The sequence below is a fragment of the Dermacentor silvarum genome, chromosome 1 (genome assembly GCF_013339745.2).
Source record: "Dermacentor silvarum isolate Dsil-2018 chromosome 1, BIME_Dsil_1.4, whole genome shotgun sequence".
Taxonomy (NCBI): domain Eukaryota; kingdom Metazoa; phylum Arthropoda; class Arachnida; order Ixodida; family Ixodidae; genus Dermacentor; species Dermacentor silvarum.
In genome coordinates this window covers 183,902,889-183,926,160 of record NC_051154.1, presented here as the reverse complement: position 1 = coordinate 183,926,160, position 23,272 = coordinate 183,902,889, and the positions used below count along the sequence as shown (strand labels likewise).

General features: G+C 44.7%; 1 protein-coding gene across 2 annotated transcripts in view; it reads left to right on the top strand.

Moving 5' to 3' along the window:
• Positions 1-22,909, top strand: part of LOC119436514 (G-protein-signaling modulator 2) — a 127,324-nt gene extending 104,415 nt beyond the window's left edge. For both annotated transcript variants that reach the window (XM_037703379.2, XM_037703377.2), the window contains one exon: positions 13,903-22,909. In XM_037703379.2, coding sequence (XP_037559307.1) covers positions 13,903-14,181 — 279 coding nt within the window. In that variant the 3' untranslated portion in view covers positions 14,182-22,909. The remainder of the gene's footprint in view (positions 1-13,902) is intronic.
• Positions 22,910-23,272: the final 363 nt, after the last annotated feature.

Genomic DNA, 23,272 nt, shown 5'->3' with positions numbered 1-23,272 from the left:
ACCGCCGCATTTTGAGCTTCACAAAAAAGAATTCCAAACATTAATAGATCAGCTACCTGAACTGTATCTTGTGCTTGGAGGGCGACTTGCGCTGCGCTGCGAGACGTCACTTGATTGAACAGTTCGTTTTTTCTTCAGGTGCATGTCTTTTGAATGGAAAGGAGCCCACGTATTATAATCTGGCAAACAAAACGTACTCCTCAATAGATCTTAGTATTGCATCGCCTACTCTTCTAACTTACTTTAAATGGAAAGTTATTAAAAAGCCTTACGGGAGTGACCATTTCCCGGTAGTTCTATGCACACCAATGTCTAATGAATGTCTTCCAGAATTCCCTCGCTGGAAAACTGACTCAGCTGACTGGGAAAAGTTAAAAATCTTGCTTCTTTATCCTGGGACGACATGTGTGCTTTAATTTAAGCATATGGTTAAATATTTTACGGTTTTTCTCCTTGACACCTCATCCAAATGTATCCTTGTAACATGTGTATTGTCCATAAAACGCCGTGTTCCGTGGTGGAACGATGAGTGTCGAATAGCGCGTAAGAAGCAGAACAAGGAATGGGGTTTACTTCGGGATTCTCCGACAGCAGAAAATCTAGTTAAATTCAAGCAGGTCAAATCCCAGGGTCTGAGAACGCGGCGACAAGCTAGAAGAGAGAGTTGGAGAAAGTATATATCGGGCATTAACTCTTACACTGATGAAACAAAGGTCTGGAATAGAGTGAAGAGAATAAAGGGTCGATAGCCTTATCGCTGCCTTTGGTGAATACTCAGGGCGACAGCAAGGAAGATCAGGCGAACTTTCTTGGCGCACATTTCGAACAGGTATCCAGCTCGTCGCACTACTCTGAAACATTCCAAAGGTGAAAAAGGCAAATAGAAGGACAACCATTAGAACGGAAAATCACAAAATGCGAGGCATACAATAGACCTCTTTACATGGCAGAGCTTCAGGCAGCACTAAACAGCTGCAACAAATCTGCCCCAGGTTCTGACCGCATCCTATATGAAATGCTAAAACACATGCCGTCTGAAAGACAAAAAGCCTTTCTTTGTCTCTACAATTCTATATGGTCTTCCGGCCACATTCCCTCTACTTGGAAAGAGGCCATCATAATTCCTATTTTGAAACAGGGTAAGGACCCTTCTTTGGCAAATAGTTATAGGCCTATAGCATTGACGAGCTGCTTATGCAAAGTTTTTGAGAAGATGGTAAACAGGCGCTGGGGTCCACTATCTAGAAATAAACAGAAAATTAGACCCATATCAATGTGGCTTCAGAGAAGGCAGATCGACGACAGATCAGCTTGTGCACATGGAAATGTACATCAGGGATGCCTTTGTCCACAAACAGCTTGTATTATCAGTGTTTCTTGACATGGAGAAGGCATATGATATTACGTGGCACTTCGGGATCTTTCTACAATGGACATTCGCGGCAACTTGCTGAGAATAATTGAAAGTTATCTCTCTAACAGGACATTTCATGTTAAGAGTTGGCAACGTGCAGTCTCGACCATTCATACAGGAGACAGGTGTACCGCAGGGTGGAGTATTGAGCTGTACGCTATTTATTGTTAAAATGAACTCCCTACACACCATATTACCTCGCACACTCTTCTACTCCGTCTATGTGGACGATGTACAGATAGGGTTCAGGTCGTGCAATCTTAGCATTTGCGAGAGGCAGCTATAGCTTGGCTTAAATAGATTGAACCCTCAAAAAAGCACATGTGTCCTGTTCTCAAACAAGAGAGGTGTACTACCAGAACAAGATATTAACCTTAATAGAGAAAGACTAACTCACCCTTGAACACAAATTCTTTGTTGTTATCCTGGACATAAAACTTCATTCCCCACTTAATATATCTTAAAAAAAATGCCTGAACACCATGAACCTCCTCAAACTGCTCTCTCAAACAACCTGGGGCAGTGACAGGAAGTGTCTGCTTAGCCTGTATAAGAGTCTCGTACAATCACGCCTCGACTACGGAGCCGTGGTGTACCATTCCGCAACTGAGAGTGCGCTAAAGATTCTCGACCCAGTCCACAACCTCGGTATACGACTGGCAACAGGTGCCTTTAGAACGAGCTCTGTTGAAAGTCTGTACATCGAGTCCAACGAATGGTCCTTACATCTACGCAGAACATTCTTAAGTTTTTCATACTACACTAAGGTAAAATCAGACACCGAGCATCCATGTCATTCCATCGTTAGCGACCTGTCCGCTTCCAGACTTTATCGTAACCGCTCACTTATTAGAACTCCTTTGAGCCTGCGCTTGGAAGCAATGGCAGAAGAAACAAACATCCATCTCCCAGAAAATATTCTGGGTGTATGCCGCAGACCATGGGAGACATCCATCTCCCATGGCAGACCATAGAGTGTGATATCTTTTTTGTTGAAATAACGAAACACGCACCTGAGGCACACATACGATCACATTTCCTCGAACTCCAAGCGAAGTACTGCTGTGCCAAGTTTTATACAGATGCTTCCAAATCATCTGCTGGTGTTGCGTATGCAGCTCTTGGGCCATTTTTTTCCACCTCTGGTCTTCTAAATCCCAACACAAGTATTTTCACGGCTGAAGCGTACGTGATACTCTCAGCTGTAAAGCACATCAGCCAAAGAAATCTTGATAAAGCCATCATCTTCACAGATTCATTAAGCGTAGTAAGGGCCTTAATGAGTTTTCGAAAACATAAGAACCCTGTTTTTAATGAACTATACACACAACTATGCTTAGCCGTAATGTACAACTAAAATATCGTCCTATGTTGGGTACCTGGCCATAGGGGTATAGAATGTTATGTAGCTGCTGACGAAAATGCAACGTCAGTCACTTTTAATGAAAGGGATCTGAATAAACCCATACCAGCAACAGAACTTAAGCCCTACTTACACCATAAACTGTGGAAGTTCTGGCAGGACCAATGGGATAATGCAGTAGTGAATGAGTTACGTGTTATCAAACCAAAACTAAGGAACTGGATATCTCAAAGAACAGCAAGACACAAGGAAGTACTTCTTTGTAGATTAAGAATAGGAGATACTTACGCCACTCACTCCTACCTTTTGACGGGAAGCGAACCTCCAACATGTACCAAATGGGGCAACAGGCTTACAGTTATGTTCTTATCCAGTGCGCTGAAATAGAGGCAGAAAGAAAAAAAGTACTTCTCCTCCGCTTATCTCCAACACATACCGTTACACCGAGCATTCTTTCTGTGCAATGAACCCCTTTTTAATTTTCAAACAGTATTAAACTTTTTAACTGAAACTGACACCTTAAATGTAATTTGGCCAGGCTACTTGTAGCACGGCCTCCACCTGGAGGTCGTAACTGCAATGAAACCATTTTCTAGAGCACGTGCCTCCCAGCCCTTTCCTTCAAAGTGCTACAGTCACTACATTTTTTACTGATCATCCCTATCTCGTGAAACATCTATTGTCATCGCAGACACGATCAATCACTGTCATTTTTAAATATGTAATACTTGTATTTTACGCACTTTAGAGCGAATAAATTTGAGGCCCTTTTACAGCCACATTGCACCACATGTATATTTTACACTTTTCAGCGAATGTATTTAGGCCTATATACAGTCGTGTTTCATATACTCCCCACAATTAACACTCATATATCATTGAGAAGTACGGATCCTCGACTTGGCGCTCTTAAGGGGGGACGCGGCTTTCGCATCGCGAAAAATGGCTAAAAAATCGATTTCTTGAAAATCACATTCAGTTTCTGTAACTCTTATTCTATCTGATTCCGAAATATCATCACTGAAAACCAAGTAGAAGTGCTCTAAAAAAATTGTTGTATCAGCCAAGGTGCCGAAAAATTGCGCGGAAATCGCGAAAGAACGGCGTTTTTCAAGCCACGATATCTCCGGAACGGCGCAGCCGAGCGCCGCCATCTTGGTCTCGTTGGAAAGCGCATTTCTCCGTCTTCAAATCTGCCGCTTCAGCTATCTCCTCCATACAGAAACAATCACACAAAAAGCAAATGATTGAAGGTCGTGCCGGAGCCACCGATTGGCCGCGCCCGCCACGTGACCCCAGCGCGGTTCGCCATTGGTCCGGTGCTCGCTCCGAGATGGCGTCGTCTGCTCCGCTTGTTGCAGTCTCCTCGCGAGCTCCGGACAGTTTCTGTAATCTCGACGAGTGTTGAAGCGGGCGCTACACGGACATCGCAGTAGCGTGGCCGATCCCGCTTTTTGTGGATGTCTCAGACTCGCGGCTAAGCATTCCGAGCATCGGTGACGCAAACTTCGCGACCGAGCTTCGGGCACGGAATGCTCGGACACGCGGCTAATAGCCTTTCGCGCGTAGGCGTCTCCGACTCGGCGATGAAGCACATCGCGCGCGGACTTCTCGGATCCTTGTCTAAGCATTTCGTCCGTTGACGCCTGCGACTGCGCGACTAGGCAAATCGAGCATCGACTCCTCGAGCCCGCGGCTTGGCATTTCGCGCATCAGCACATCGCTCATCGAGTGTCGACTCCTCGGACCCGCGGCTAGGCACTTCGCGCGTCGGCACTTCGCGCGTCAGCACCTCGAGCGTCGACTCCTCGAGCCCGCGGCTAGGCATTTCACGTGTCGGCACATCGCTCATGGAGTGTCGACACCTTGAGCGTCTATTCCTCGGACCCGCGGCTAGACATTTCGCGCGTCGGCACCTCGGACTGCGCGATTGAGCTTACCGAGCGTTCGGACCCGCGACCAGGCATTCCGCGCATCGGCACCTCGGACTGCGCGACTAAGCTCGTCGAGCGTCTATTCCGCGGACCCGCGACCAGGCATTTCGCACATCGGCACCTCGGACCCGCGACTTAGCACATCGCGCGCCGACTCTGTTATCGTAATGCCACGATATCTCGTAACAATACCTATCATACCACCCCTTCATAAAGAGAACCTCATCATGAGCTCTGTTCACTAGGCCACTTGGGCTGGCACAGACACCTGGCTGCAGAAGTGAGGCATGATACAAAAGTACAGGCTGGAAAGCACCTAGCAGCTGCATTGCTGCCTCTCTATCAGTGGCTCTCCTACATCCATAGTCATTGTCAATGGAAGATGATTCAGAAGGCTGCTGAGAGCCTTCATTCAGTAACATGGTCGATTCTACCAAAAGAAAACAATGCCTCACTGACTGCACTAGAGGATGCTATCAATGAGGCAGTCTGCAGATACAACACTAGAACTACTGTCTATTTATTCCCACATGGTTCTGCACCTCACTTGGTTTGAAACCCAGGCACCATGCTCTTTGTAGAGCAGCAGTAAAGAATGCCATACAAACATGAGAAAGGCAGAACGAAGGCTCAGCAGACCAGAGGCCACATGTCCAAGAAGCCCCACGTAACAAAAAACATCAAAGATTACAACTTTGGTGCGTTTTAGAGAACTGAAGAGAAGGTGCAACTTTGAGAGCCGTTTTCTCAAAACTGTTTTTTCGCCTTTCTGCTCAGTTTCTGGAGCTGATTTCTTCGTTACCGTTTAGCCTATTTCGATTCTGTTTTTTTTTGTCACGTTCCTTGGACTACTGTGCAGGTCGAGACAGTCTCGCATTTTTATGTTCACTTTTTATAAATTTATGGCGTGGCTATTCGTTCACCCCGAAAGTGTGCTTGGTGCGAAGGTAACTTGAAAAATGACTATCTAAAAAATTTGCGTTGCGAAAAAAAAAAAGTAAGACTGTCACAACCTTCAGCACGCATTGAGCTATGCAGTCAATACTCAACGAGCCTTCCATCATGTTTTTTAAGCTCCCCAGGCCCTCCAGAAAGTTCAAGAGAGAAAAATTCTGCTCAATAAAATGTTCTCAAGGTATCACTCTGAAACTTTCATGGAAGTATCAGGGAGACATTCTAAACATTTGTGCCAATTTTCATCAAAATCCATGAAGAAATCAGGAAGTTGATTTTCGAAGCCACGTCCCCCCTTAAGCCAGATCTGGCCCTTGCACCCAATAAACCCTACAAATCAATCAACACATTTAAAGCCACCGTTTCTTGTTCACGGGTTGTGTAGATTGATGTTTAGAAAGATAAATGCAACGAGAATGGTCTGAAGTTATTCAGCCGAGAAATTAAAAAAAAAAAAGGGAGTGCTCCAAGGAGTGCTCGAGGAAGAAAGAGAGACGAAGTGGAGGAGAAGGGCACGTGGTGCAATCGAACAGCCAGTGAGGCTGAAACAGAATCTTGAGTGCGAGTCGTGAAATATCACAGCGCGCATAGCGAGGGTCCACGAAACTGCCAAGGCCGGCCAACGCTCGCTTCACGATAACGGCAGTAAATGAAACTTCAGGGAGCAGGCGGCGCCGGCACGGCACGGGGAAGGGCGCACGCAGAGACCGTGGAATGTGAGGGAGGATGTCATATGTAAGAGGCCGCCTGCGGCGCGAAAAAGAAGAAGAGCACGTAAAGCACAGTTTTCGGAACAGCACGAGCTCTTGAGGAGCGTGAGCCGAGGCGTGATTGGGGGATGAACGGCGCTGTCGGGGGATTATCGACGTGGCTCCGGGCCAGGAAGGTCGCATCACCAGCTCCGCTCTGGCGACGGGAGACTTGGGGGTCTGGTTGAGTCCGTGACGTTGGCCGTCCAAGGTGTGGCCGTCGACCTCGGCAAGTTCGAGCGAGGCTCCTGGACTGGCTGCAGCCTCTCACGGCAGGACTGGGCACCCCAGAGAGGATCCCCCTTCTGCGGCAGACCGGCACGTTCGATTCTCCGCGGGACGCCACGTCGGCACTCACGAAGAGGTAGCGACGCATCCCGACGCTAGGCCTAGCCAGGTGGGCCTAAGCAACGCCGAGCGCCATCGCCGACGAGCTGACGAGCTCATCACCGACGAGCTGACGAGCTCCTCACCGATGAGCCGATGAGCTCACCGCCGATAAAGAGACAACGCGAGGCGTCGGCACCTACGGCACTTTCAACGCTTCCGACGAGCCCGACACGTGTGCGACAAGAACTTCTAGACAACGATCCGTAAGGGACGATGACGTTTCTGATTTACGACGCAGTTAGGCCGGGGCCAAGGTGGCCAGACTTTGGCGAGCAAAAGCTAAGACTGACCGAGAGACTATAAGGCGGAGCTAGGCTCCGTAAATGAGATAGTTGTTTTCTAGTAGTGGTGTATTTAGTTAGAGATTTGGATTTTCTACGAAGTAAGCTTTTTCGTTGAGTTATGTCTAGTTTCGCGGGCCTTTAGTTTTGACTTTCGGTTTTAGTGTTGTGTGCCGCGTGAGTTCACCATCCCTGTACATATTAAATCCTCGTTTGCTGTGTCGCCATCCGTCTTCCTTCTCCATCTCTTCTAACACCCGCACGCCCCCGAGATCGGTGACAAAATAACACATCACAATTGGCGAGCTTGCCAGGATCCCGTTCCAGGATTTATTCCAGGATCCGTCCCGGATTCTATCTTAGCCCAGTCACCGATACTCGGGAGCAGCAAAGATGGAGTGGGAACGTTTGGCGGCGGTAGTAAAGGATTTAAACCTCTCAAAGGACGAGACAATGACATTTTTCGAGTACACTAGTCAAGAGAAAGAGAAGGAGCACGAACGGGCACGCAAACAGCAGAAAAGCGAAAAGGAAATTTTGGAACTCAAGATAAGACTAGCGGAGATGGGCGCGGGTTCTCGCGACGGAACGAGTTCACCCGGATCGGCGTCATCCGACTCGGCCGCTTCCAGACCAAAGCGAATTTGCCCTAGAAAATTAATGGCTCCTTTTGATTAGCGAAGAGACGACTTGGATGCATATTTGCATCGGTTCGAGAGAATAGCGATCGGGCAAGGCTGGGAGAAGAGCGAGTGGGCTAACGCCTTAAGCCTATGTTTAGTGGGTGAAGCGTTGAGTGTATATGGGCGTATGTCAGCAGAAGAATCACTAGACTACGACAAGGTGAAAAATACTTTATTACAGAGATTCAGGTTGACGGCAGAAGGGTTTCGAGAGAAGTTTCGCTCATGCAAGCCAGAAGACTCGGAGACAGGCAAACAGTTTGCGTGCCGACTAACTAACTACTTTGAAAGGTGGATAGAGCTTTCAGAGACTGACAAAACGTATGAAGCAGTTCGTGACAAAGTCGTAGGTGAACAATTTCTGGCCAGGTGCAGTAATGGCTTGGCAATATTCCTCAAAGAAAGAAAGTTACAAACAGTAAAGCAGATGGCCAAACAAGCAGAACAGTTCGTAGAGGCACAAGTGTTGAAGAATTTGGGAAAGAGTGATAAAGAGACGCACGCAGCAGCGGTGGAAGAGGTGAGGAATCAAGGACAAATGAACAGACCAAGGGGACTGCAGAGGTGTTTCCTATGTAATCGGTTGGGTCATGTAGCGATGAACTGTCGAGTGAGAGATAATCGTCACGAAGCACCGGTAGTTTGTCAGTTGTGCCAAAAGAAAGGTCACAGAGCAGATGAATGCAGGACTAGTTACATGGATCAGACTGCATGCATTATGAGCGCAAGAGAGGATGGACAGAGAGAGCAGAAGATGCCTGTAGTGGAAGGCGAGGTAGAAGGGCACAAGGTTACAGTGCTGAGAGACACAGGAGCAAATACAATTTTAGGGAGGAAAAGTTTAGTGCCGCATGAAAGCATGACCGGATGCTTTAAACCAGTGATCTTGGTAGACAAGTCAGTCAAGTATCTGCCAGAGGCACAGATACAAATATCGACACCCTTTTATACAGGACTAGTCACAGCTAGATGTGTAGACGATCCCCTCCATGATTTGATTGTGGGAAATGTACCGGGAGTGAGGAAGGCAGATGACCCCTACCTAAGTTGGAAGAGGACCGAGAAGGACGTGGAAGAGAAGGAACGCTCAGAAGCGCAAAAGGAGGAGAGACAAGACACAGATGTAGCAGCCGCAGTGCAAACACGAGCAAGCAGCAAGGGTACTAAACCTCTGCCAGCATTGCAGGTTACGGCCGTGAAGGGGTTAAATATAACGGTAGCAGAATTTAGAGAATTGCAGAACAAGGATGAGTCGATAAGAAAGTGTGAAAAGAAGATAGGAGAACGGGTGCAAAGGAAAAGGAGTCGGACAGTAGCGGAGTTTATAAAGAAAAATAATTTATTGTACCGGAAATGTATATTCAGTTCAGGTAGGGAAGTATTACAGTTGATGGTCCCGAAGGAACTGAGGAATAAAGTACTGAAGTTAGGGCATGATAGTGTAACGGCAGGTCACCAGGGAATCAAAGACACGTTACAAAAAATAACAGAAGAGTTCTTTTGGATGGGAGTGCAGAGCGACGTGAAACGATATGTAAAATCATGTGACGCATGCCAAAAGACGATGGCTAAGGGGAAAAACGAGGAGAAGACTGGTGTTTGTTTGGCGATTGCCGATGACAAGGACATAGCGTTGACAATAGAGCCAACCAAGTGTGAGATAGGCTACAAGACTAGGGAATTTGTGGGGCACAAATTGGGAACGGGACGAGTCGAGCACAAGGAGGATACACGAGATAAGATGCAAACAGTGGGCAGGCCCCAGGCAGAGAAACAAGGTCGAGGAAGGATTTTCAGACCTACCCGAACGAATAGAAGTTGGGTGGAGCGAGATGCAGTGCTTAACAGAGGAGCCCGCGTATATAAAGCTAAGGCGACGTATAACAGATATAATCAGAGGGAGCCTTACTTTCCACATAGAGTATATTAAGAGACGACAGAGTGTGGGGGCAGATTACATGAGTAGGGCGATGAACTGACCAAGCAGTGATAACATAACGCGGACAAAACAAATGTACATATTTGAAGTGGTGCAAACAATGAACTCATGAGTGTTGTGAACAGGGCAACTAGTGAAATGTGCGCGACAGTGCAGTGAAGTGTGGTGATAATCGATAAGCACCGACAAAGCACAGAGAAGCACCCAAGTCACAATAGTCAAGTTCACCACCGAAAAAGAAGACGGACAGTAGGCAGTTTTTTGAGAAAAACCTCTTAAAAGGGGACCCATGTCATATGTAAGAGGCCGCCTGCGGTGCAAAAAAGAAGAGCACGTGAAGCACAGTGTTCGGAACGGCACGAGCTCTCGAGGCGCGTGAGCCGAGGCGTGATCGGGGGATGAACGGCGCTGTCGGGGGATTATCGACGTGGCTCCGGGCCAGGAAGGTCGCATCGCCAGCTCCGCTCTGGCGACGGGAGACTTGGGGGTCTGGTTGAGTCCGTGACGTTGGCCGTCCAAGGTGTGGCCTCGGCAAGTTCGAGCGAGGCTCCTGGACTGGCTGCAGCCTCTCACGGCAGGACTGGGCACCCCAGAGAGGATCCCCCTTCTGCGGCAGACCGGCACGTTCGATTCTCCGCGGGACGCCACGTCGGCACTCACGAAGAGGTAGCGATGCATCCCGACGCTAGGCCTACCCAGGTGGGCCTAAGCAACGCCGAGCGCCATCGCCGACGAGCCGACGAGCTGACGAGCTCATCACCGACGAGCCGACGAGCTCACCGCCGATAAAGAGACAACGCGAGGCGTCGGCACCTACGGCACTTTCAACGCTTCCGACGAGCCCGACACGTGTGCGACAAGAACTTCTAGACAACGATCCGTAAGGGACGATGACGTTTCTGATTTACGACGCAGTTAGGCCGGGGCCAAGGTGGCCAGACTTTGGCGAGCAAAAGCTAAGACTGACCGAGAGACTATAAGGCGGAGCTAGGCTCCGTAAATGAGATAGTTGTTTTCTAGTAGTGGTGTATTTAGTTAGAGATTTGGATTTTCTACTAAGTAAGCTTTTTCGTTGAGTTATGTCTAGTTTCGCGGGCCTTTAGTTTTTACTTTCGGTTTTAGTGTTGTGTGCCGCGTGAGTTCACCATCCCTGTACATATTAAATCCTCGTTTGCTGTGTCGCCATCCGTCTTCCTTCTCCATCTCTTCTAACACCTGCACGCCCCCGAGATCGGTGACAAAAAACACATCACAGAGGAGGGCGGCAGGGAAGCGGATTTTGCCTCGGCAACTCCGCCGCTTCGGTGGCTCTCCTCGCCCTCCCTCGTACCTCCTTCACTTTCGACTGTCACCGTGCACGCGCGTCCGCCGCCGTGCAGGAGCCGCTGCTACAGCTGGCCCGGCGCTAGCTCCCCAAAGTTTCGTTTTCTGCCGTTATCGGGAAGCGGGCGTTGGCCGGCCTGGGACAGCGCCGCTGCTTCCCTCTGCGCCGTAGCCGCAGCGTGCAAGGTCAACAAGTGACTAGAAAGTAGAGGAAACGTAAAGGAGAAAGAAGGGTTCACTGCCATTTTCTACGCATGGCTACGGTAGCGTGGGTGAGACGTCAGCACGTACACGTATGTTCCGGCGCAACGCAGAATCGGCGACTTTGCCATTTGAGAGAGGGTGAAATTTCCGCTGCATTTTTTTTGTGCTTTTTTTTTTTTGTTTTGTTCGCGCGACATTGAGGGCTCTCTTCTTAGCTTTTACTCTATGGCGGTGCCGGCGCAATGCCGGTCGGAGGTGCCGCCGCGTGATTTGATTCAAATTAACGAGATTCGACTGTACATTGAATGCAAACGTTCTAGCCGCATTCCTCAACTGTCGCATATGCGTGGCGGCTCGGTGCACATGTTTTGCATATGTGCGGGCCTTGAAAATTGTTGCTTTGGTTATAGTGCGGTACCACTTATAGTGCGCATATTCGCGACTCCGGCGACTTACGTTATAAGCGGTCTACACTGTAATTGGGATATACATTTATTTATTGTAAGTACAATAAAACTAGTCATTTTTGGAAATGTTAGAGTAAAGAAATCATACTTTGGATGCCGCTTTGAGTCCTTGAAAAACCTGTGACAGGTCCTGAAAAGTTCTGGAATATCCTTGAATTTTTGCCTTAGAAACTTGTATGAACCCTTTTTATGTACCAAGGAACACCGCTATGGCATCAAAAAAAAAAAAAAAATAGGCAGTGTCCATCAACAGAGTTGGTAGAAGCACAGCCAGTGATCCGCTTTCTGCATTTCAAGGAACACAAGTCCAAAGAGATTCATGCTAAGCTAATGATGTAAACAAGCATTTATGAAATTTCTTGATTCCAAAAATGATTGCAAGCCCCTCTTTCTCGATTTGTGCTCGGGGTAATAGGTCATGGCGCAAAGGTCAGTCGACAGTCGACCGCATGTGACCATGTGCTCCTAAACCATATGCAGATGTATTGCGTTTGCCAGACGCAAGTCCTTTTTCACATCATAGAGCTCTATTAAGTGGTTTTTACACAGGAGTTCTTTGCACTCTTTGAAAGTTTTGTTGTGCTGAATGGACCATTTTCATGCACTTTCTTTGTGTAGTGTGTTGTGCAATGGCTCAAGCAGCAATGCAAAGGTGGGCAGAAACTTCGCATAGAAGTTAATGAGACCAAGAAATGCTTTGAGCGGAGTGGCATCTTTTGGCTGGGGAGCATGCATGATGGCATCCACCTTTTCTGGTGCTGGGTGCAACCAGTTTCTGTCAATTTTGTGTCCGAAATAACAAACTTTGCTTTGAAAGAATGTGCATATCTGTTATAATGCAAATTCTGTGAGCTTGTAGCTTCTAAAGCACTCTTTCTGTTTGTTCCTTCATAGCATTCTCGCTTGTCTATTTCTTAAATTAGGGCGTCATCTATGTAGCATGCGGTGCCAGGAATACCTTGCAAATTCTGGTTTATAACAGCTTGGAAAATAGCCGGAGCACTTGCCACCTTGTATGGCAGTCATTTAAATCAAAAGAAATGCAAGTGAGTCTTCTCTGTTAAGAGCTCTCAGACCTTGTATGGCAGTCATTTAAATCAAAAGAAATGCAAGTGAGTCTTCTCTGTTAAGAGCTCTCAGGCCTGTTCTTCAAGCTGAAGTCGAAGGTAGGCATTGGAGAGATCAAAAACTGTGAAAATTGTGCCTCTTACTATGGATGAAAAAATGTGCTCTGGTAGAGGCAGTGGGTAATGATCCAACTCTATGCACAGATTCAGTTATTCCATAATCCCTGCAGATCTTTACAGCATTGTCTTTCTTTGGCATGATTACTAGAGCTGTGGCCCGTTCACTGCGCTTGACTCAATATATGATGTCATGTCGTGCAATTATTTTTCATCTTGCTCCAATATGGAGTATGGAAGTGGTCTACCCTTAAGGAAAAGCAGGCGACATGGTCTCCTCCAGAACAATGCTTCCACTGAAGCCCAAGATTTTACCGTGCCCTTTTCAAACACTTCGCGGTACTTTTTCATGAGAGACTCTTCTGTATGAATGCTGTACACTGGTAGAGTGTACTAGAACCTATATTGAGTTGCGTGACTGCGCCTCTCCGCTGGACGTGTTTTGTGTCGCCAGTAGCGGCGGCACTGCAGTCACTAACTACTGTATGGAAGGTGCATCGCGGTAAAGTGTGTCTGGCATCTGACCAGACACGGGCTCCAGACCGGCCATCGGTAGAGGTACGGTTTGCTAGGCACGTTTAATTGCTAGTGACAACCACGCTGCCACTACAAGCAGCACTTCGTGCAACAGGTGCTTTAAGGCGAGGCGCGCATCAGTAGCTGCACTGCTTATATAGGCTACTTCACTGTAACACTGATGCTTCTTCCAAGCATCCCAACCTTATTTTTGATACCCAGTTACATCCCAGAAGTGTTGGCACCCTCAAGCCCGATTCATGCTGAGCTATTACAAGCAGCAATACATGGCACTGTGTGTCATAGTTATTATTTCTACATCTCAAGTAAATGTAACAGTTAATTTCCCCTATGCTTTCTCTGGCTCCATTGTCGGTCTGTTTTCTTCATGTAGTTATAACAAAAAAAAAAAAAAAAATTGCTCCTCGGATTCCTTTCTCGGTCATCTGACAAAGGGGTATTATTTAATTGCTAACTAACGGTTGCACATTTTGCTTACAGGGCAGCCGGCTGGAGGACCAGCGCAGCAGCATGCCCACTCTGCAGCGTGCCCCAAGCGCTCCTGTGGTGCCCAGCTCACGATCCGCACCAACGGTGCCTGATGAGGACTTTTTCTCGCTCATCCTGCGCGTGCAGGCAGGCCGCATAGAGGACCAGCGCACCTCCTTCCGGCCCCCCGATGCCGCCCCAACCACTTCGTCTGCCCCCGTCCGGGCCAGCCTCAAGGGCAGTCTCAAATCGGCCCTGCGGGGAAGCCGCCACTCCAAGTCCAAGCAGTAAAGGCAGAATATGTTGTTGGCCAGAGGGTCTTGCTCACAAGAGGCACGGTTTGCGTGCACGTGGAGTAGCCACATGGTTCTCGCTTTCCTGTGTAGGTGAAAGCTTGAGACCTCTGATGAATTCCTGACAGATTAATGCTTTCTTAATCGTGTCCACATAAATGTAAACCAACAGAAGGCAGTTGTGGTCAAATGACCTGGCAGGAAGAAATCGTTAGTGTTGGTGCCACCAAAGACTGTTAGGTTTAGTTTGAGACTCAGTTTCAACTGTTCATAAATTTAACTCATTACATTGTATTGCATCTGGTGCATAGCATGCGAAATTTATTGATGACGTATAGCAGTGCAGCAGTGGTTATAGTTATAACTTTCAAATGTTTCACGACACTGTTTCACAATGTTAACGCAGCTTTTTATTTATTTATTCAGCTTTGGAATGGCCACTATGCTTGCTGCCATTTTTGGTTGTGTGCAGTGGTAATCCAGCAGTGCCATTTGGCACATTTTGACGAATTTGTGTTTGTGTACATGAGTTTGGATGCTCTAAGGGACATCAGTTAAAATAAATTCTATGGCAGTACAAGAATTAAAAGACCCCCCCTTCCACTCATTGAATTATGAGATCGGCAGCACTTGTACATATGCAGTCTCTGTGTAGAAGCAACCTTGGTTGGCATGCTGTTAAAACATGATTTGAATTAGACAATTTTTTGTGTCAATGCAGAGTTTGGGCTGCCTGCCTGTTTTGATTAGATGGATAAATTTGTAACTGAAAAATGCAGACACAGTAGTCAATGTCAACCCAAAGGGACAGCTTACCTGCTGTAATGTAATGCTGGTAATGTAATGCTGGCTTGCAGTCTGGCTGGTGTTGCACAAAGGGAAATGCTGTCATCTTCGTGAAAAAAAGTGCAGTCTTATCTTCGTGTGGCAGCCAGAATGAAAAAAACATGCAGCACTTTCGTAGCAATTAGTGGGGAAATATGGCTCCATTTTGCAAAGTCTGGGCATAGATTTATAGCAATGGACTGGCCTCTTATTTATATTCCAAAGACACTTCTTTAAAAAAAAGTTTAGACATCAGTCATGAATTTTGAGCATGACTATTCAGCCATACTTAGAACATACTTTGACACTGTTAGCGGATGCATGTGTACTTTGTGTTCCTAGGTTATGTCTCGTAATGCTTGTGAATAATGTACAAGTTGGATAGAATTTTCAGCTCTTTTGATGCCGATTCTTCATCAGTTTTTTATCATTTAAGCGATGAAAATAGCACTGACAGCTGCTTTAGTCACCGTGATGCTGTTGTCGGCTGAAGAACTGCTTTAGTATGTGGACATCTGATACAAAATCTGTCGAACTTGGGACTGCTTCAACCACCACTGATGCTATGTCCTGAGCAGCATGCTGTGTGCTTTTGTCAGTCAACCGATCCACTGCAGTTAAAACAAAAGTTGAAATAGCTTCAAGTTTTTTTGACGCCACTGCTCTATTTCACAATATAAAATAGGATAAGCAAGACGCAAAACTCCACCAGCAGGCATCGCCACACAACTTTAACACCACTCCTACAACGGTAATGCTCATGCTCAAACCATGTGCAAAGCAAGGAATGTGTTCGAACGTGTTACTTTCCTGCAATCACTCTCATTGTTTGTGTGCCCTGGCGAGCTTTTCTTTTTCTTTTTTAAAGCTTACGATCTTTATTTTAGTGTGATGTTTGAGTTGTGTGTAGAAACCAGTTTGTGAACTTTGCATATCATCCACTGGGCAGTATACGATGAGCGTTAAGCTACCTGCTGGTAGTAATTGTAGTATCACCAGCTTGCATCCATAGTGCCAGTTAGAGCCATGTCAAGCTTGAGCAGTGACCATCGGCATCACGCGTTGACACCGTGACAGTATGGATTATGGTTGCAAGTGCTTTTGCAGAGTGTTGTATTTATTATTATTTTTTAACATAGAAATGGTGCACATTAATAATGCGTCAGATATCATGTGTTTGTATCCATCGATTCTCCATGTCTGGGTGAAATGGTATGATGCTTTTTTTTGGTATTTATTTTAAAGTTGGGCAAAATGTGTTTTAGGTGGCTTTTTTTTTTTTCGCTAATAGTAATTGTAGTGCAAGTTTATTTACATAAGCAATGGCCTAGCTATTGTAGTAAGCTTTTAGCTGTAAGAAGCACCTAAATTATTCTGATTTGTCCATGACTGTTGGTTTTTTAAACCCAACGTATTAGCTTTCAAATTGATTATCAAAGTACTGCATAAAAATAAATGTTCGGAGTGCTATATTTAGTTCCCAGTGCTATATTTACTGCTATGATAGTGATATACTGATATGATGTTACAGGTGTCATTTAACAAACCATGTGATCCCAACTGTTCTGGCCAATGACAAGTAGCCATTTTGATTTATTGTAGCTCCACATTTCACTACGCATCAACTTTTGCTGCTGATTTGCTACAGCTACATGGTGTGGTTAAATATAATGCATTTATTTGTGTTGTGATGTCTTTTTGATAATGTGTGATTACAATTGCCACAAACTGCACTTAATCAAGGTTACTATTAGTGTACTGACTCGACTCTTGAGCAACATTTCTGTGTGTTCTGCTAAATTTCATGTACAACCTTTGTCACAGGTGTGCAGGCCACAGTGCATGCAGTGGGGTGCCTGTGGTGCTTTTGAGGTCTAGAGAGTAAGAAGGGTAGTTCATAACTCTAGAGCTTCAAGGTGCTGTGGATGCTACAAGAGCCCCACTAGGTGGCAAAAAGCTACTCGAGCCATGTGCTTTGTGGCCTGTTTGCTTTTGACAGAGATTGCGGCTTAAGTAGCAAATGGCAACGTAAATGTTTAGCTTGAACTTTCTGACTGTGCGCAATGCTTGTAGTCCCTCTTGATTTTAAACTTGTTGCGCATATGGCAGTGTAGGAATATGTTGGGTAGTTTGCTAAGGGCTGCAGAAACTTGACCAATGGAGCTGACCAAAGCTTGTTTCAAGTAAATGCACTTTTTTCAAACATCCTCTCTATTGCACAGAAAATCAGTGAGACCAATGCCACAGCCTAGTAGCACAGTTATCAGATTGCTATGAAGCATTGACAGTAGATATTTGCGACATTGCTAGAGGTGTATGGCATCTTGTGACTGATGGTCAGGAATTCCCCCTACATGTGTAATGCTGGTGTGCTAGTTATGGTGTGACCTTGTGTGTAGTATCTTGCACAAGAATGAAACTTAATTCAGCACCAACAATCCTATAGGTAGTAAATTTCCTGTGGAGATGAGATCTAATTTTCATGTTACTCTGTCTAAATAGTGCCAGTACACCAAGCTGCCTGGCATTACAGAGCTTAACAGTGCGGCTGAACAGGCAGTGCATAAGCCTTCAAATACTTGCTTATTTGGGGCCAAAGCATTTGGTAGATAGTTTCTGGTTAAGAGTAAGGCTGTTTCTACGTGTATTTGCATTGTTTCACAGGTGCAAGTGCACAGTGCGTAGTGTGGAACAAGGGGCTGTACCATGCAACCAGCAGGTACTGCTTCACTTGATTGCTTTTTTCCTTAAAAGCTTGTTTCTATTTGAGACAGATCTGGCCCATGTTGAATTTAGCTTCACATCCATCGTGTTGTTGCTAGGGGAGCAGACTTGTCTGACACTATTTTCTTTCCATGGGATTTGTGTTCAACATGTCCTTGTCTTTTTAGACAGCATGCCAAAGCAGCAGGGCAGCATGTCTTTTCTCTTGAGCTGAGGCATTGATTTTTTGGTCTGAAATTAGCAGAATTGCAACATAAGGGGAGGGGAGTACGACTCCTGGTGAGGTGCCAAATGCCAACAGTGGTGTTAGAGCCATAAACACCTGCCTAAATTTACCCGTGAGCTCTTGTTGGAAATTTAACCACAGTTTAACCTGTATGAGAAAAACCTGCCTAGAATGTTGTGACAATGCCTCTAGACCCCCTTTTCATTTACTTTGCTTATAATCTTACTACTATATGACTTGTAAAGCATACATAATAGCTTCTGTTAGTTTTATACTGTATCAGGATTTTTTTTTTTATTGTCATTTGGGAAATGATGTTGAAATTTTTGTTTACTTGTAAGACAAACTTGCAGGGTGTAAATGCTAGAAGTTGCCCTCATTATGCACAACTTTCTACATAAAAAAAATGTTCCTCTCTTTTCTTTCTGAAATCATTTCTGCATTTGGTGGTTGATTAATAATGTCAAGTCTCTTATGATTGGTCCTGCTGCTACCAAACCATGGGGCAAGTCAATGCTTCATACAATGGCGTAACAACGAAAGTGCCATCGTAGCACATCTGCGGTGGTGTTGTAGAGAAGGGCATGTTCTCCTATTTCCAATAATACTGAAACTGTCAGCATCCTCTTGAAGCTTAAATACCAAAGTTGGGAAGACAAAGGAACAAAAATAATTATCTAGTAGGCAAGTGTGCACCTTTCTAACTGAATCTGAGACTTTTTGCTAAAGGTGTAGGAGTTCCAGGGGATGTTTATGGATTAATAGGCAGCCAAAAGACGTTTTTCTGAACCTTTGTTCCATCAGGTGAGAGAGCAATCAGTGTACATATTGTCTACACAGTAGTGTTGCCGTTTGAAAAAGTAAAGCAGAAAAAGTATGGGAAAAAAAGTGAATAAAAAAAAAAGCTTAGTTTCGTTTTTCAGCCAAAGTAATGGTAGAAAGGCTATTGGAGCCCAATTGTGGAGTGAAGTCTTCCTTGCACTCATGCCAAAGCACCTGTGTCAGCACATTTTTATTAGTATGAGCAGTTGTGAAAAGCTAATGGCATTGAGTCTCTTAGTGACAGACAAGCATTATGTGACTAAGTCTGCATTAAATGCAAGAAAAACAAACAGGAAAAGGTAAATAAAGGAAGTCTTTGTTTAAGGAATGTGTCAGCTCCAGTGCTTTCAAGGGTTACTGAAATTGAAGAAATGTGTGGAATCATGCTTGGAATAACTGACTTGCCATTGCTATACATATTAAAACCACCGATTCATTTGCCATCACCTTTCTGAAGTCGACTTTATCTCTTATAATTTTTTGCTTTTCTTGAATATAGATTTGAAGATTTGTGTCAATGCTACTTGTTGGTTTGGCACTGTTTTAACGATTCAGTATGACTAGTTTCAGAGCCGTTGACAAAGCTAGCAACATTTAAAAAAATAAAGGCCATATTTTCTTGTCAAATAATGTAGCAATACAGCTTTTCCAGCAACCCGCAGCTTATTTTAGTGGCTGACTTTTCTTCATATAGATGTTTTTTTTTTCCTCCAAAGAGTGATTTGCTTCGCTGTGTTTGGGTTCATATTGATACTGGACCATGCTGTTTTTTCCTTGATAATGCCCTGACACCCATGTAGCAGGTTTTGCTGCACAACCATGACTGTTGTGCAGGTGTGTTAATGTTGGCATTTGTGCTTTGTGAACATTGAAACCAAAATTAAAGCCCTCAGCTACTGCATGGAACCAGCAAGAGAGATGTGCTTGGCAGCTTGTGGGATAGAGACAGCATTGTGCTGGTGAAGTGCAGGCCTCCAGTAGAGTGTCTGGCTTGTAGTTCTGAGCCCTAGGGCAGGATCGCCTGCCTTATCAAGTCTTTGAGGCAGCCTTGCCAGGCATGCTTCAGCAGGTACCTGAACTGCTTGTCTTTTAAGGTTTGTAAAGCGTCCCTGTGAGAAGGCGTTTTCGTCTGGCACATTCCTGTCGTCTCTTGGTGATGTAAGATGCCTGCTGCATGATAAAGTGCACACATGCCAGCCATCTGTGTTTTCCGCGAGTTAAGACCTCAAAGGTGTGGCTATCTGTCCTTCAGTGTACCTAAACGTCTTCTTGTGGAAACTGTTATGAATGTGGAAGGTCAGGGTGGGTGTTGTCAAATTTGCATTTATGAAGCGCACACACAACACACATGTGCGCATAAAGCTTGCAGTCCTGAATGAAGTAAACATTACTGGAAAACTGTGCACACCTCTAAGTCACTGCAAACAAGTATGTATTCAAGGATAATTCTGCTGCTAGGAAGTGACCAACACCACAGCAATGAGTATACAAAGTCTAGATAGTTGTGAAGATCAAACCAAAGCTGTGCTTGAAATAGCAAGCTTCCATTCACTTTGAGTGTGTGAGTGTTTTGTTGAAAGCTTCAGTGTCATTAGATGGGTATGAAGTTCATAAACCTAATGCATGCATTTTTTATGACTGATTACACCATGCTTCGGAAACGTGAAGCATGTCAATAGATTTTTTGGTGCGCTGGCAATCTTTATCCCGTGTACAGTCAAAGGGAAAACGAAAATTGAGTGGAAGAGTTTATGATGGTGCTACAAAATCTGAAGATTATGCTCGAGATGGGTAATGCATCAATTTGGTTCATTTGAACTTGCTGTATGACACACTGTTTTTCATAGAATATAGCAATGCCATTAATGAGCAAAGTTGAATGAAGTTTTTTTACTTGTTTTATGTTTTATTTACCCATGGCTGCATGGCTACCAGATGTTGCTATTTCATTTCTTCACAGTACAGGGTAAATTATGTTTAGTGAGATTAACCAGAACATTATTCCAAAATATTTAAACCTTTTGGGGCTTTGTTTTATTGCTTACTCAGTTGCATGTTTCTTGAATGCACCAGGAGTTATTGTCTTGGTGCAAGTTTCTGACACAATTTTCTTTTGAGTAGGCAACGTGCAACCAGAGTATAACATTGTATTAAGGTTCCATTTGCATATTTTCTATTTCCCATCATTGGCTTGAGCACTGCAATTACTTTCTGATCAGCTACTGTGTTTAAGGTATTACTGGAAGCAGTAAAAGCAAACAAAAAAAAAAATGCTGTATTATGCCAGCAGAACTCTGATCCTCTATTTGTAAGACAAAACGAATGCTGTGGAAGATAGTAGCCTTTTCAGGCAATATTGGTAACCTCGGTTAAAAATAAATCTTAAGCAAGTGGGGGTGCCAGCTCCAGCTGCGTCAGATGGTTCAACTTGAAATGCATTTAATTATACTTGTGAAACGGTTTGTCATTATGTTACATTAAAAGACAACCAGCAAGATAATATATTGTTTACCATGGAGACTAGTGCTCTTTAAAGCTGAAGGAAGTTTTGAGATCAAATAAAGCCCAAGTTTCCTAAACTATTGGCAGCAGAAAATCTTGTTGCAACTAGAGTGACAATCTCACAGTTCCAAGCAGCTTCCTTACATAGTATGTGGTCAGCTGGGCACTTGGGGAGGTATTCTGTAAGAGTCCACCTAGTGGACATGTCCATTTTGTCTGCTGCTGAAGTGCTGATTGGCTGTGGTGCCTGGCTACTGCTGAAGCGCTCCCCAGCCCAGCCAATCAGAACTTCAACAGCAGATGGAATGGTCATGTCCGCTAGGTGGACTCTTACAGAATACCTACCCAGTTGTATCTGAGTGCTTCTTCGTTTTTGTTAACACGGTATGCATGACTATTCTACAACCACTTGGGTGCTTAACATGCTTTACATGCTAGGAAATTTTTGAAGGCATATATGAGTTTGTTTTACGAAAAAACAAAGAAGGAAAACATTTAGCGAGTTTAAAGAACAGCATGTGGTGTTGTGAGGGTAACTGGGGACTGAACAGGTTTTGCAGCTATGGCCAAGAGTCAGTGCAAGTTTTCTTCAGCCTAATGGAGGCTGTGCATCAGACCAATGTGTTGTTACACCAAGGCACTCTGTGTTGGCCAGTGTGCATCCTTGCGTGTGTTGGTGTGTGTGTGTTCGTGTGTATATAATATATATCTAAATATATGCGCGTGTACGCATCATCCTGGGAGGCATTCATGTCCTAATGTCCCTGTGTGTTGTCATAGCCCTGAATTGTGTTTACTTAAAAAAATCGCTTAGTGTCCATCTCTTACAGGCGTCTCGTATATACATTATAAATATATAAAAATATAACCCAGCCACATATAGGAGCTCAGTAAAATTGTTCATGCTTCATATAAAGTATATTTTTTAGAAGAAAAAGCAAGCCAAAATGTTACTAGTGGTCATCTTTTTATGCAGCCAAACTAGTGCAGACTGCATCCATTTAGCATTTACTGCTTGTTACGCAATCGTTGCATGAAGTGAACAGTTCATGTTAGAACAAATGTTATTTCTTCCATGTTCAATATAGCACCTACCAGTGAACAAGATGGGCTGGTTTCTTTTTTTTTTTCCTCCCATTTTTCTTTGGATTGGAAAGGAGTAATTGTTGTAACGTGTTGGTTGTTCACTATGTGTAATCGTGTTGAGAAAGCCTGCTATGCTGAATGAAACTGTTGGTTCATCCGCAAGCAAATGTCATTTTCAAGAACTCCAACCTGCTGCATTGTGTGAATTTTCATCAAGGAAAATGCATTTGTCAGGTGTCCATGTGTGCAAATGTTTGCACCATAGCTGTTGTTGCAACCGTCAGCAGTTCCCAGTGATAACATGAAACAATATTGTCTACTTGGAAACTGTCAGTAAACTGTAGACACTATGTTGTCAGCTGGTGAGGGAGCTGCCATTATCCCAAACTGAAATTCTTCCAAGCTACTACAGTGTGAACAATGTGAGTACCTGTATTCAACTGCCTTCATTATTTCTAGTGTTAACTAGGCATTGCAACAGTACTTCAGAAATGAACTGTAAGCTGCCCGTACACATATGGAAATAAACTATATAAAAGTATGAGGTGGACTCATTTTGTGCAGAGTGAAACAATTTTCAGATTACTAGAATGATCGAAGTTTATTGAGAGCCCTCTCATCTACTGAAGGCATAAACAGCCATCTGCAAAAGAACATTCCCCCCTTGCATTTCAAACCCTGATCTTCACCAAAATAGTGAGGATGCTCCTGTTCCCTTTATAGTTGCATGTCCTTTAGAAACTGCACATGAAGGATAGCAAGCACCATGACATGTTGCACAAATTCAGTGTGAAATGTGAAGGAAAGGTGCCTCATTTTCCTTTATTTTTTGTAAAATTTTTTTTAAAGATACCACTGACTGTAGGAATCGATGTTATACAAAGCACTTTGCAGGCAGGCTATC